Source organism: Candoia aspera, chromosome 1 (assembly GCF_035149785.1).
Source record: "Candoia aspera isolate rCanAsp1 chromosome 1, rCanAsp1.hap2, whole genome shotgun sequence".
Classification (NCBI taxonomy): Eukaryota; Metazoa; Chordata; class Lepidosauria; order Squamata; family Boidae; genus Candoia; species Candoia aspera.
Genome location: NC_086153.1, coordinates 118,030,390 through 118,046,486, shown reverse-complemented (window position 1 = coordinate 118,046,486; position 16,097 = coordinate 118,030,390). Strand labels below are relative to the sequence as shown.

The 16,097-nt window shown below is 38.0% G+C and overlaps 1 protein-coding gene across 1 annotated transcript in view; it reads left to right on the top strand.

Moving 5' to 3' along the window:
* DOP1A (DOP1 leucine zipper like protein A) overlaps nucleotides 1-16,097 on the top strand; it is a 68,645-nt gene that overhangs the window by 37,334 nt on the left and 15,214 nt on the right. Inside the window, exons 16-25 of the mRNA XM_063312641.1 lie at nucleotides 1,319-1,471; nucleotides 1,911-2,011; nucleotides 3,751-4,010; nucleotides 4,745-6,749; nucleotides 6,859-6,970; nucleotides 7,717-7,899; nucleotides 9,352-9,477; nucleotides 12,934-13,068; nucleotides 14,451-14,506; nucleotides 14,886-14,990. Coding sequence (XP_063168711.1) covers nucleotides 1,319-1,471; nucleotides 1,911-2,011; nucleotides 3,751-4,010; nucleotides 4,745-6,749; nucleotides 6,859-6,970; nucleotides 7,717-7,899; nucleotides 9,352-9,477; nucleotides 12,934-13,068; nucleotides 14,451-14,506; nucleotides 14,886-14,990 — 3,236 coding nt within the window. The remainder of the gene's footprint in view (nucleotides 1-1,318; nucleotides 1,472-1,910; nucleotides 2,012-3,750; nucleotides 4,011-4,744; nucleotides 6,750-6,858; nucleotides 6,971-7,716; nucleotides 7,900-9,351; nucleotides 9,478-12,933; nucleotides 13,069-14,450; nucleotides 14,507-14,885; nucleotides 14,991-16,097) is intronic.

Sequence of the window (16,097 nt, the reverse complement as noted above, 5' to 3'; positions counted from 1 at the left end):
GGGAACCTCCAGAACAATTTCTGAGGACACATGGGGAGATGCAGGAGAAAGGCTGACGGAGAGGGGAATCACTCTGTTCTCCTGTTCTGTGACTAAAAAGTCCCCTTTTCGGGAGAGATGGGCGGTGATAGAAATTTGAAATATAAATAAATAAAATAAAAATACTTCCATTTTTGGAAACTCGGCATTTATTTCATTCTTAGTTTATTCCTTTAGGAATTCAGAAAAGGGATTCTGTGCATAATTTTTAGTTTTTAAAATTTTAAAGATTGTTAGTCATCGCTAGTACATTAGTCAAAGATCAGGAGCCACTGTTTCTTAAACTATAATAGTTTTTGAGCATGTAAGCATAAAGGTGTATCTGGGGATCTCCTGGAGCAGATTGAGGAAGGAGGTACTGGTGGGTGCTGCTGGGAAATGGGGACAGTCCCATTGTACAAGTCAGTGTTTATTCGTGAGAGATGGGATTTTATGAAATACAAAACTCCCATCCATCCATTATTTTCTATTTTAATGCTGTCCCTCTCCTACGTGGTGTACAATTTTATGTTTTTTCTCCAGAGTAAAAATTGTTACTCTTTTGTTACATGGATTTATCAGAATAATGTTGCTGCGATTCAGCGTTAAGTAGAATTCTCTAAGAACATTCAGTTAGAGTACAAAACTATTATAAGTTTGAATTATCATTTTACAAAGTTTATTTCTGGGCTTTATATAGACTTTGGATGCAAAACCATATGAGTGAAACTCTTTTTATGCAATGGGGCTTTTTCTTCCCCTGCTCTCTGAAAGAGGTTTCCTGTGAATTGGCAGTGGGGCTGTGGAATACTGTGGGATGCGACATGTGGAGCTGAAGTAGGAGGGAGTTGGCTGAATTATAGATGCTGGATATTTGTTATTTATTGATCTATTTGTATCTCACCTTTTCTCTGTGAGCTCAAGACAACATACATGGGGCTCTTCCCATATTTTATCTTTATCACATCAACCCTGCTAGGAAAATGGCTGAGAGAGAAATGGCTAGTCTGAAGTCACTCAGGGAACTCTATATTTGAGTGGTAACTTCACCTTAGGCCTCCCTGGTCATGTCTGATACCTTAGCCATAGCATTATGCTGGTTTTAAAGCAGTGCCCAAAGAAGTGCCTTCCCCTTGTATAAGAATACAACAATACATTGAATCCAAGAAAAATCATTTAGCACTTTTTTCAATACCTGAAATAGAACATCCAAAGGATATCACTCAGTGGTCATGCTGAGGAAACTTTTTTTAAACCAAATGCTGTTATGTCTGTGATTATTCTGTTTTACTTTCCAAAGCATGTGGCATTAACTCTATGGGACCAACTGGGTGATGGAACACCCCAATATCATCAGAAGAGTGTGGAGCTTTTTTTCCAGTTGCATAATCTAGTTCCATCATCTAGCATTTGTGAGGATGTTATCAGTCAGCAGCTGACCCACAGAGACAAGGTAAATCTTTCTTTTTTCTGAGTTGTGTCTTCTTCTAACCTCCATTCCCATGTTTACTTTCTGCTGGTGATCTTTGCAACCAGGATTGCTCTTCTAATTTTTTCTGCTGCAGCCTTTAGTTTACTTCTTTAATGGATTGTTCTTCATGTCATTCCTTTCATGAGTTTGTAACTTTTAAAAATCTTGCTTACTACAGCATTTAAAAATACTTTTTTAATTTCATAGAAATACAATTTTAAATCACCCAGAGAGCTGTGGCTATTGAGCAGTTTAAAATTATTATTATTGTTTTTGTGGTGGTGGTTGTTCCTTCAGACTGATAATCATGAAAACAACACATGACAACTATACTGTTTATTACTGCCTTTGGACAATTTTCTCCTTACCTAATTTGATGGATTATATTAAGTATGAATTTATTTGTTCCTTCGTTTTGTAGAAAATCAGAATGGAAGCTCATGCAAAGTTTGCAGTTCTTTGGCATCTCACCAGAGACCTCCATATTAACAAGTCTTCATCATATGGTCGTTCATTTGACAGGTTGGTTAGATACATGGATAGGTTAAATAGAAAAGTATTAAGTATTAATAAATAAAGTTACATATTCATTTTTCTGTAATAGTCAGATTATGCTTATAGAATTTTCCAGAATAGTTTTGAAACTTTTAAAAAAATAATTCTGCTCTGATAAATCAATATTGTAGTGAATGAATATCCTTGGGAAAACAAGAAATAGGAAAAGGATAAAGCTGATAACCTAATTCAGTTTCAGCTTATCAGCATTAATATTTATTGTTTACATGTACATAAATGGGAGGAAGCTTGGCCCAACTTGCAGTAGAAAAAGAATCTGTCACAATATTGTTTAAATATTGCTCCTAACCTATATACGACCTGATAGAGAAATAGAAATAAAATACTTTATGACAAAGCAGCAATGACAGATAAAATGACTTCATCTAGTTTAATAGTACATGATAAAAACAATTTCCCAGTTCACTTGTAAAGTAGCTATTTAAATTGCAGAAAATATTTAATGTAAAATTAACTGTATTACTTGGAGAATAATTACTGAAAAAATTGATAACATTGTAGCCTATTCTTAGGATTGACTGGTGATTTAAATGGAGTATTAATCTCATTGCCTCTCCAACAGCATGATCTTTTAAACAAATCTTTTCTGTTGGTATACAATAGATATGATTTTTTTTTCTAATTAAGACATAATCTAAGATGTATTGAAATTTTGGTATTGATGTTAGCACCTCTTCTTTTTGTCCAGACAAAACAGGAATATTTTCTTTTTTATTCCTTTGAGACATTAAGGTTTGCATATCATATCATATATCATCACCAGCAAGCTTTTATAAAGAATAACTTTTTGTGTAACTAGATTGAAAATTGTTTTTTATTAATTGGGTTTCTGAAACATATGCGGATAGCCAATAGATATGCAAAAATTCAAGATTTGGAAAAACAATTTCCCTTTCTTTAATAAACAATTGCATTTTTTAAAAAAAATCTTCAGAATCAAAGATCACCCCATACATTTACAAAAAAATTAAAATTTTTAGAATATTTTACAGATACGTGTATTAGAATTCCACACAGAATGTACAATATTCTAGGAAATGCATTCATTTTAAGACTATTAATCGTGCCCCAAAAGATAAGATTTAAAGACTGCCAGCTATCAAGACCCAAAGAGATCTCATTATACATTTTATTCATACTTTAATTGCCATGTGGGGAAAAAAGAAGCCACACTTGGATCTAGAAGTCTTAAATATTGCATCTGGCATGTGGCATACATCTGGCATATAGAAATGTGCCCAGTGAGTAACTAAATTTGAGTTTTAAATTTTGTGTAAGGTTGCATATCTGGAACTTCTCTTGAGTGACTTTATTTAAAAAATAGTATATTTTAGTTACTCCTCTAAATGGCCAATCAATAGCCACAGGGTATATCTGGAACTCACCTCTTCTTACAGCTCTGAATACCACTGGCCTGACTAATTTGTTTCTTAAGTGATCTCATCCATGAAGCATCTAGTAGGTCTGTCCCCCTTCCCCAGCTGGAAGTTGCGGGGAGGGACTTTGCACTAGATGGAATGACTGACCTTGACCTGGAGGACTCCAGGAGCACTAATGTCATCAGGTCAAGAGGAAGTCTGGCTTTCCCAGCTGTAGTAATCGATCGTGACACCTGTTTCAGAGCTTGATTTTTCTTTTTTCTTTTGGCCTGTTACTTTAAATGAGTTTTTTTTTTCCCTCCTCAGATCCTTGTTTATCATGCTAGATAGTCTTAACAGTTTAGATGGCTCCACCTGGTCAGTTGGCCAGGCCTGGTTAAATCAAGTCCTCCAACGGCACGACATTGCAAGAGTCCTGGAACCTTTGCTTTTGCTGCTTCTGCATCCAAAAACCCAACGCATTTCTGTTCAGAGGGTACAGGCTGAACGCTACTGGAACAAATCTCCATGTTATCCAGGAGAGGAAAATGAGAAGCATTTTATGCAGAAATTTAACAGTAATGGTTGTAAGTACTGCCTAGTTAGGCACCGATTTCTCGTGGTATCTTCAGTTCGGTATTATACTGATATTATGTGGTATAAAATAACATGTTATATTTTATATTATGTATAATAGCATTTTGTACAACAAAATATCGTATTTTTATTTTTACATTGTTTTATTAGTGTTGACTTTCTCGTTTTACACACTGACTGTTAGAATTATATAATTTGAACATTTTGGTTATCTGAAGTTGCAAGATACCGCAGGGTAGCCTGCCAGAAGTGTGCAGATACAAGTACGATAATATATCAATAAAACCTATAATAATTAATACCCTTTATTGTAGTTTGGGTCACTGACAAGAGTTTTCTGTGGGTTTTCCCTTTTTATATTGGATATTATCTCATTTCTATAGGACAGAAAGGTTTGATCCAAAGTTCTGCGGATCTTTCCCATATCCATAGCGCTCCGTCTATCCGTAGCAATCAAGGACTTCTTTCATTCAGAGTTGAACACTAATATTGACCCTATTTTAACTCTTGTATTTTTGTTCTCAGCTCAAAATAGCTACTAGAGCATAATTTAAACAGATTCTTGTTGGGGTCATATTGCATATTAACTTTTTAGTTTACATCAGAATGAACAGCTTAAAGATAACTTGCAGAAAAGGAAATTATATGATTTATGCTAATAACTCCTAAATGACTATCCAGATTAAAAAAAAACTCATAACTACTTGTTTTCCTTTTTGTTAAGCATTTGGCACGATACCATCAAATCAAGAACAAGGCATGTCAACTAAAGAGAACAATGAAAAGCAGCTGGGTTTGGAGGAAATGGAGAATTTTAGCCTTACGGTCAACCCTTTAAGTGACAGGATCTCTCTCCTGAGTACCAGCAGTGAAACTATTCCGCTGGCTGCATCTGATTTTGACCTTCCTGATAATCAGATAGAAATAATGCAGAGTTCAGACTCTGGCTGCTCCCAGTCGTCTGTTGGGGATAACCTCAGCTATGAAGTGGAAGCTGAAAGCCTGACTGCACCAGATAGTTCTCAACATTTGAAAGTAGATTCACTAGATGAAATAATACAACAAGTGGTCCTTGACCTGATCTGCAAGGTAGTCAATGAGCTTGCAGAAGATGCACAGTCAGACAAAGATACATATCCAGAAGATACTTCAACTAAATTAAATACTTTAGATCCCATTGGAGAGGTATCCAAATTTGAAGAACCAAACATTCAGGACAGTCGGAGCAGTTTGCTTAGCAATGACAGCACTCAGCTATTATCTGTCTCATCTGAGACTGGACTTGAAAGTATTTCTAATGAAATTTGCAGAAACAGTTCATCACCATGCATCTCAGTATGCCAGCAGTCTTTCAGTGACCAAACTTTCACCTCAACAGAAGAAAAGTCAAGGCAGCAAAGTCATAGTAGCATCCAATTCAGTTTCAAAGGGAAATTGCCTGAAAAAATGTCAGAAAAGGAAACCATTGTGAAAGAATCTGGTAAACATCCAGGAGCAAAGCCCAAAGTCAAAATAGCTAAAAGGAAAGATGAAGAGAAGAAGAAAGCACAAGCTGAGAAGCTTAAACAAACCAGTGTTTTCTTCAGTGATGGCCTTGACTTGGAAAATTGGTATAGCTGTGGAGAGGGCGAAATCTCAGAAATTGAGAGTGATGCAGGGTCACCAGGGGCACGGAAATCTCCCCATTTTAATATACATCCTTTATATCAACATGTCTTACTTTACCTTCAAGTATACGACTCCTCAAGGACTCTGTATGCTTTCTCTGCCATTAAAGCTATCTTGAAAACCAACCCTTCTGCTTTTGTAAATGCCATTTCTACCACCAGTGTCAATAATGCCTACACACCCCAGCTTTCCTTACTTCAGAATCTTCTGGCCAGGCATCGCATATCTGTCATGGGCAAAGACTTTTATAGCCATATCCCAGTAGACTCAAACCATAGTTTTCGAAGTTCCATGTATATTGAGATCCTCATCTCTTTGTGCTTATATTACATGCGGAGCCACTACCCAACTCATGTGAAAGTCTCTTCACAGGACTTGATAGGGAATCGTAACATGCAGATGATAAGTATCGAAATCTTGTCCCTTCTTTTTGCAGAGCTGGCGAAAGTGGTGGAGAGCTCCACAAAAGGGTTTCCCAGTTTCATTTCAGACATGCTGTCCAAATGCAAGGTCCAGAAGGTGATTCTGCATTGTTTGCTGTCCTCCATCTTCAGTGTCCAGAAGTGGCACAGTGAGAAGATTGCAGGAAAAAACATAGGGACTGTTGAAGAAGGTTTCTCTGAAGACAGCCTTATCAACTTTTCTGAGGACGAGTTGGATAATGGTAGCACTCTCCAGTCACAGCTCTTAAAAGTCCTCCAGCGGCTCATTGTTCTGGAGCACAGAGTGATGACTGTGCCTGAGGAGAATGAGGCAGGTTTTGATTTTGCTGTGACTGACTTGGAGCACATCAATCCTCAACAGCCAATGGCTTCCCTTCAGTATTTGCACTCCCAGCCAATAACCTCCCAAGGCATGTTTCTCTGTGCCGTGATAAGAGCATTGCACCAGCACTGTGCCTGTAAAATGCATCCCCAGTGGATAGGATTAATCACTGCTTCGCTACCTTACATGGGAAAGGTGCTCCAAAGAGTGGTGGTTTCGGTGACCCTACAGCTTTGCAGGAACCTGGATAATCTGATTCAGCAGTACAGATATGAAATGGGCTTGTCTGACAGTAGGCATGTATTTCTCTTTGTCTTGTTTCTCTTGGCATTTTTTTTCATTCTCTTTAAAAAAATGTATAATTTGTGTATTACAAAATTGCAACAGATTCAATGTTGTTTTTAGGCCCCTTTGGATGGCTTCGGTTACTCCACCAGATATGATGCTTACTCTTTTGGAAGGCATTACAGCAGTTATTCACTATTGCTTGCTTGACCCATCCACACAGTATCATCAGGTAAACATCTTTAGATTTTTCAATTAGTTTTTTTTCCCCAACTATCAGTGTGCCCTTATTTGTCCTCTGGCCTCTCTGATGGCTTGTTTCAGCCTGTGCATTGTGCAGCCTGTCCATTGACCCTAAGAAATAACTCCTGAAACAGAGAGCATTGTTTGGCATACTCTGTACTCTTTCTGTATGTGCAGTTTATTACTATGTTGCAAGATCCTGATCTAACACCTAATATTACAAGAGCAATTTTATGTTACATTTAGGGTATCAGTAGCATAATGTTATGGATGCATATTTTGATATTAAGATACTATTTTATGAATTACAGAATTTGAGGCAGTCAATTTTGGAATTGCTGAACCCAATTTCAATCTTTCATTGAAACTGGACCCAGAATTTCTGTAAATTATAAATAGATAAAACATGCTTTCTCTTGATAAAATCTGTTTTGATTTGGAGGAAGTACTTCATTTTGTAACTATATTAAAACTTGATAAAAATAGAACTGTAGTTAGCATTATATCTGTACCCCATCAGATCTTGAAACTCATTTCAAACTATTGTTGCAAACTGGTTTGCAGATAATTCTGATTAGCATTTAATTCAATGAAGGTATAATGCTTTTCAAAACAGAATGGGGAAAGAACCCAAGTGGGAAAAGGGAAGAGTGTGAAAAGGGGATAGGGGAACCATTCCTGTACATTAATGTCCCTGAGAGTATTTGATTATGTTCTCATCTTTCTTGTTACTAGCTTCTGGTTAATGTAGATCAGAAGCACATGTTTGAAGCACGCAGTGGGATCTTGTCTATCCTTCACATTATCATGTCATCTGTCACACTTTTGTGGAGCATCCTGTACCAGGCAGATTCTTCAGAGAAAACAGCTGCTGCGGCAGCTGCATCTGTAACCACTATTAATCTTGGGTCAACAAAGGTTAGAACGCTGGAGTTATGTGTACAAATTATTTTGTCTAACTGTAATTAATTGTACTACTTTAAATCAATATATATAAATCATCTATACAATAGTTGTATTTGCACAACATAGTCATAGGAAACATTAATAAATACCAGTTAATAAACCATAACATATATGGGTTTGTTTTATAGTAGGGATACAAAAAATGTAGCTAGAAGCTACAAGCAGTGTTCCAGAATCTTTTACATGACCTCCAAAACGCCACTGGAGAGGCTCAAAACTTAGTGCCTCCGCCCCCATATATGGCTACTTTAAATTTTACAGATGCTTAAGGTACTCATTTCACTCTGTACAGTTCTTGACATTGCCTGCCAAAATAGGCTCTAGCCCTGTCCACTTAAAAAGTCTGACCCTAGACATGCGGTTCTCAAGTTGCTGGAAATTGCACACCTCTGTTTTAGAGAAAAGAATAGTGACTTGCTATACAGTGGAAACCTGGACATGTTTTACATTTGACTTACCTGATTTGACAAAACATTTGCTCCAGCAATGTACAGATTTAAGATACAGATACACTTCTGCGGACCACCACAAAGTCATTCTTTGTGATGGTGTGTCAGAACTATCACTTCTGCTTAATGCATACTCAGGCACTTGCATTTGTTCTCTTATCTGGATTTAAGAATTAGTGTTTTCTAAAAAATAAATATATTATAAAAACAAAACCATTTAAAGACACTTTCTCTATTTTTAAGTATATATGTAACATTTCATGTCTCTTCATAACTTGTTTCTTATTAGTGTATGTAATCCTTGAATAAGAGAACCAGTCTGGTATAGAGGTTAAAGCATCAGGCTGGAGAATGAGAGTTCTAGTCCCACCTTAGGTACAAAGCCAGCTTGGTGACTTTGGGCCAGTCCTTCTCTCTTAACTCTAGGGAGAAGGCAAGGGCAAACCACTTCTGAAAAAGGCTGCCAAAAAAACTGCAAGGAATTGTCCAGGCAGTCACCAGGAATCAAAAACCTGATTTGAAGGCACACACATTCACACATTTTTCTTTTAAAATCCTTGAATTACCAATGCCAGGATGTTGACAGGATCACAGCATTTAATCATCCTTCCAGAAAACAGTCTAATATCTATATACTTTATAATATAGTTTGTATATGTACAAGGGAGGACATTGTACCACCAGATGCTCAGATGTTGCTGTTTTTTTCATTTCTAAAGCAGTTGTAACATGGATGCATGTAAAATCAGATTGGCATAGCAGTAAAGAATTCAAAACATTCTAAACATTAGCACACAGAAATAGCTTCCTCTCTTCCATGTTCCAAAAAAGAAATGGTCCAAGTTACATTTCTCAGTATTTTCCCTCAATGTATAATTGTATACTGCTCTGGATGAGTTGTTGGGGTTTTGTTTTGGTTTGTTTTTTTAAACGTTGTGTATTTTATGTATTACAGAACTTGAGGCAGCAGATTCTTGAATTGCTTGGTCCAATTTCAATGAACCACGGTGTTCACTTTATGGCAGCTATTGCATTTGTGTGGAATGAAAGGAAACAACACAAACAAGCTTCAAGGACTAAGGTTTGTTAGCTGATGCACTTGTCTGAAATTAGTTCAGTTTAGGAGATTCCTGTTTTGTTTTTTTTAATTAATTAATTTATTTAGCTTATTAATCTGCAGACTGAGATACTGTGCCAGTCTAAACTAAACAGGTGTTTGGCACCTCTGGGCAGTCATGTATGAAACTGTGAATCTGGTGGGGTTCACTGAACTGATGTTAGGGTTGCAATTATTGAATACATCCAAATGCATGACTGTCAAGTGCTTTCTCATCACTGGGTCTGGACCACCCAACCAGGACAGCTGACTTACTGCCTTCAACTAGTATTTGCTTCCGTTACTTTTGCAACACTGAAAGAAGGAAAATCCCCTCCTCTTCTTATGACTTGAGAAATGCCAGGATACTTTAAGCTAGTCAGTGGCAGCCAATCTAGAGAAGCCTTACCAGACCCAGGAGACAAAGAAGCAAACTGGCATCAGATGCACAGAATGAAGGGAATTCTGCTACAGAATGCCACAGAAGTGAGTGATGTTACACTAATGGGAAGCATCAAACTGGCTGCCTGGTGGAACAAGGAAGTGAAAAAGACTGCAATTGGCAAAAATGCATATAAGAGAATGCTGCAAAAAATGAGGATGAGAGAAAGGTATCGTATAATGTGTGCATAGAGAAAAAGTAGTTGCAGAAAATGTAGACAAAGAGAGCCAGGAACGGTTAAGATAAAAAAAGGCAGAAAAATGCAGAGTGATTTTGATGGAATAAACCACTTATTTTGGGAGTGGGTGCAAAGGGTTGAACAGGGAACCTCTAGCAGAGTGAACCAAATTAAAAAGAAAAGCGATGAATGATTTGAGATGAAGATTAGAATGACAGATGTTGGAAGGAGTTTTCTAGAGATTTGTGTTGGAATAACAGCGATACGCTGAAGAGTGGAGTAAAAATGAATGCTATAAATGGTACTGTTTAAAACAATTAACAAAAAGAAAATGCTGCTGCAAAAATGCTGGAAAATAGGATGGCTACAGCAGTAGATGATGTTATTGAATGGATGGCACAATATGGATGTGCTTTGCTGATGGAGTGAATGTGCAAAATGTGTACAAAGCCTGCATCTCTGAGGATTGGAAGAATGCCCTTGTTGTTCCCCTGCACAGAGGGAAAGGAAGCAAGAGTTGCAAAAACAGCAGATTCGTTTGCTTGTCGATTGTGCCTGGGAAGGTCTTTAGCAGGAATCTTACTGTGTTTGGAAAGCGCAGTGCTGGTTTCCGTTGGCAGGTGGATATGTAGAACACATGGTCTTAAATAAGTTAGTAAAAATGTGTGTGCATAAGAAAGTTAGTTTATTATATGCTTGCTGAGTTCGAGAAGGTATCACAATAAAGTGAGAAGAGTAGAATTATGAAATGTTTTGAGGAAAAGTGGAGCTGAAGATTGGTTGCTGAATGCTTTAAGAGGGGTACTGTGATGGTTGCCTTATTCCAAAACGAACACAGACTCACTAGCCAGGGCTAAGGATTTCTGGTTTATTAGGAATAGAATGCAGACACGAAGAAAGACGGGAATGAGCACATGGCGTGCGAGGTAGCCGGTAAATACCCGCGGTGCGGACCTGGTCCTTCCCCACCCCCCATTGTCCCGAAGCCCTGATCCGGGGTCTTGATGGGCGATCAGGGGGCGATTCCGGAGTCTCGATGGGCGATTGGGGGGATTAGCGCTGATTACCTCTGTCCTCTTCCTGTGTCCGGAGCAGGTGTGTCCCCCGTGGTAATGCAGAGATGTCAGGGAGATAGGATGATGGCTTCTCGGGTCAGGGCAAAGGTATGGCTCCTTTGCCCTTTATCTGTGTTGTCTTTCAGTGCTTATGGGATTAGCACTGATTCTTTCCTCCTTCCTCCCCTTCCCCGGAAAGGCATGTTCCCCGTTGTGATGTATGTATACATCACAACGGGGGACCTGACAGGTACATCATGGAAGCAATGCATTTGTGAGAATGAACAAAATGTTAGCAAATAGTTCAGACAGTAAGAAAAGTATGTATGAAGTACCCTTGGTTGTTTAATGCTTTTATAGAAAGTATATAAAGAGTGCTTGTGGTGTCATTAGAGGGAAGTTGATGGGGAGCGTGAAGGTGGGTGTACTTTTGCATCCAGCGGATACAGTGTTGTTGGCTGAGAACCTATGTGAATTTTGTCAAGTATGACATCAAGCAAAGTATGGATCTGAAAAGTGACATATCAAAGACCAGTGTGTTTGATAGGGAAGATGTAGCAAATAATGAAAAACTAGAGCAAGTAGATGGATTTGTGTATCTTGGTAGAATGCTTACTAAACATGAGGAAAATGGAGAAAATTTAAAATGTATAGAGTAAGTAAGCAAGCAAGCTAGTAAAAGGCAATCGTGTGTGGTCTATTGTGAGTAATGAATATTTGTGTACAGAACGAAAAATACCTGTATATGCCTCTGACCACTTTGTTATACAGAAGTGAAAGTTGGATATGTCAGGAGAAACTTAAAAGTAATATCGTGGGAATGGGGTAAAATGGAACCTTGATTCACCAAACCTCTGTATAGCAGGCTTCAGATTTGTGTTCAGGCTTCACCCTCAAAATAAGGGACAGACGTTTCCTAAATCTGTTCAATTGATGTAATTTATGCCATTTGTGTGATTAAAAAATTGACATGTATCATTTGCAAAAAATTGCATAATTCATAACTGAGTTTTTAACTGTACTCAAGTGTGCATGATTAAATAAGAGAAAGAATATGAACGAATAGGCACTGAAGGAATGTGGACTGAATGCAAAAGAGAAGGGCTATGAAGGAAGTATGTTGGGCTGGTTTGGCCAAATAATGAGAACTAATAAGGGCTGAATTGCAAAACAAATAAATGAAGACAGAACGACTGGGTCCAAAGGAAGGGGAAGGCCAAAGAAGTCCTATTTTGATGGAGTTGATGAGAGCTGGAAAAAAAAAAAGTGAGAAGTTTAAAGAACAAAAAGCGGTATATAAAGTGCTACATGTATGTGATGGAAGAAAGGATAGAAAGATATGGAGACATATAGTAAATGATGTTGGTATAAACCAGATTTAACTTTTTTTTTTTTTTGCTTTTCTTATTCTTATGTCATGCCTAAAATTTCATCAGCTTATTATATTTAACTCCTTTTCTGTCCTTTTCATATGTTGCTTGTTCCAAAAGGAAAAAGTATTGTGGATATCTATGTAGAAGTAGTACAGCCAATTTGGCTATATAAACAAATACCCCAACTTTTTAAAATTAACTTATAATTCTTTGTTTTTGGTCCAAGTCAACTCAAAATGCTAATCCTGCCATTGATGCAACACTGTATATCAGTGGTGTTTATACCAACATAAGATGGTGTAGGGTTGCAGACTAATTCTTGTAAGTGACTTTGAAGTGGCCATGACTTGGCTCTCTGGGATCCAGGGACAGTGGTGTGATTTTACTTTCCAGGTCATTCCTAGTGCCAGTGAAGAGCAGCTTCTGCTAGTAGAGCTGGTTCGTTCCATCAGTGTTATGAGAACTGAGACTGTAATGCAAACAGTAAAAGAAGTCTTAAAGCAACCCCCAGCGATTGCCAAGGACAAGGTATGGAACCAATAACATAATGTTTTAATGGTTAGAACTTCAGAAAGATACAACCCCAAACAGCTGGGTGAGCCCAAACGGTGGGAAAGGTTTCCAGAACTTGACTCACGAGGGTGCTGGGTAAAAGGGCAAATCTTAAAGCCCTTTTTCCCCATACTTCCCCCACTTCCCACCCTTTGGAATGCTCTGGGATAATTAGCAAGAAGAGAATTGATGTTTGCATTTACATTTATTGGAGAGGAAAGGATTGTAAGAGAGTAGCAGGCACACAATGGGGAATACACATAGAATGTGCTAGCACCTGTTTGCCTGGGGGCTGTAGCTGTGAGCCACCAGCTGCTTAGGAGGCAAACAAAAGGCTTTAGTGTGAAACTGATTAGGGTCTTGTCAATTTCAGGCAGCAGCCAGGAGGGTTCTAATCAACTAATTAAGGTCACAGAGCTGAGCTTCTTAACTTGCTGTTAGCACTTTTTAGGGACCACTGCACTGCAGGGAAAAACAGCTCAGGAAGACATCACTTGTTTAGGCAATCTCTCCACTTTGCAAGGGAGGGAGGAAGAAAAAAAAATAGGTCAGGCACAGAGCAACACAGACCAACTGACTGTAATGGCGAACATGTGACAGAGAGAGATGCTGCAAAGATTGTAAATGGGCATTGGTCGCAAAGATACTTTTTCATCACCATCGTAACTGCGAACAGTTACTGTCCGAGGCAGTTGCTAAACAAGGACTACCTATAATGATCTTCCCAAATAATTTAAATACTTATTTAAAAAAAGAAACTGGATACACTTTTCTGTTGCCACAAGAATGGCTACACTGTGTTAGAAACTGATGGTAAGAATCTTCGTTCCAGTTAAATCTGTTCTAACTGAATATGAATGAGTAGATACACATGCTGTAATTACTCACATACAACCTTCAACACTCACTCCTACATGGATACTCAGCTATCATTTACTTCCTTACAGGTAGTCCTTGGTTAATGACCTCTCGTTCAGCAACTGTTCAAACTTATGACGGCACTGAACAAGTGGTAGTTACAACCGGTCCTTGAAGCTCCAGCTGTCACAGCGACCCTGCAGTTATGTAATCATGATCTGGGCACTTGGCAACCAGCCCCGATTTCCGACCATTGCAGCATCCTGTGGTCATGTGGTCACAATTTGCGACCTTCCCTGCTGGCTTCCCACAAGCAAAGTCAATGGGGAAGCCGGCAGGGAAGGCTGCAAGTTGCCACTCAGCTGTGACAAAATTGTGCTGATGTTAAAAAAATATGTCTCAGCAAACTTTTCTCTTATCTTTTAATTACAGAATTGACAGCTACTTGTAGACTTGAAAAGTAATGTTTATCTCTTAACACTTTTTAAAAATCTTTCTAGAAGCATCTTTCGCTGGAAGTCTGCATGTTGCAGTTTTTCTTTGCGTACATTCAGAGGTAGGTTTTTTATGCTAACATAACTTCAATATTAACAAGGTATTTTTTAAAAGGTCACATTTGCACAACAGTTCTGCTATAGTCAGAGTTCTGAGACATTTGGTTCAAGTATTAAGGAAGGAGTTGAGCTTCAGAATTCCAGGTTTTAGAAGATTAGACTCTTGTTTAAAAATCAGTAGAACTTCTGTCTGACTAGGAGCAGCCTCATATTTCCTCCTTAGTTCTATATACTGACTTTACACTTGGATCATTAACTGTAAAAATACTTTAAAACAAGTACTGCAACATCATTTCATTTATTCAGCTCTAGACAGCCCTTCCAAGCATTATAATGAAAATCCTTTGGATATGGTTATGTGATTCTTTTTCTTTCCTGTAGAATCCCAGTCTCCAACTTAGTAGACAGCTGGGCCTCCTTGCTGCTCCTTCTAAAGGATTCCATACCACTTGGCCTTCCAGCCCCAGGGCAGTTTCTAATACTTGGGTGAGTCATGCTGTGACCATGGACATGGTTATTTTTTTTTTCCTTTTGAAAGATGCCAGGAAAGAGTAGCTATTTAAAAATCTAAGAGAAATGCTGGCCTTTTTTATTGAAAATTAGATTGCTACTTAATATTGAGCACAGTTTTCAGTCTTCCAGCTGTGGGGAAGACTAGAAACTTCCAATTCATTTGAAATCTTACAAGTGTCATGGATAAACTTATCACTATAGTTAGCTATAGTAAGAACCATTACTACAACCTCTACAATGCTCAAAGTGGGCTGCATCATGTTGCTGACTTAGCTTAAGATCAGGTCAAACTTCATGAGTTTAAACATGTGCTGAAAGCATTCATCATACCAGGATGCAAAAAAAAAAAAAATCCAAAATAGTGCTAGTTAAAATTGATTAAAGACCAGCCCTTTGAACCCAAGTTTTTTGGGGGAGTAATTTTTATCAGAACAACCTTTGCCAAAAGGTGTGAAGAATGAAAGTGCTTTCATCAGAATTCACAACCTTGGAGAAACAAGCCTATTGTCTAGTAACAGTGGATGGGCAATGTTTTGTAGATGTAGCATTTTTTTAGTATTGTTCAGGAGGGAGAAACTGTCACTACCAGGACCAATTATTCTCAGGGTTTTTATTTTTATTTTTCAAAGGGTTCTTTGTCTGCTTTAAGAGCGAAACTTATCCGAGGTTTAACCCCTCGTATGTTCTTTGTTTTTGCCAAAAAAAAAAAACGGCAGGAAGCATGACACTGAATTTTGCTGGAGCAATGCTGGAGCATGCTGGAACAGCACAATGGGGTTCAGGGGCTGCAGGAAGCCACAAATAATTCACCCCTGTGTATAGAGGAGATTGAGTTTTAATTTTTGCTGAACTTACCTTTTGTAATGCCCATTCTCTTCTCCTTTGGAGCTTTCCCATTTCTCAGATGTAATTTTTCAGGAAGCATCAGACAAAGAAAGAGCTTCCCAAAATATGTTTAATAAATGGATTAAGTTATAAAAATGTATACCCCGCATTTATTGTTAAAATCAATCCCAGCATCTTCTTTTAGGATATAGCATAGGTTGATTGTGATATCCAAGTATGGAATCTAAAGAGCTA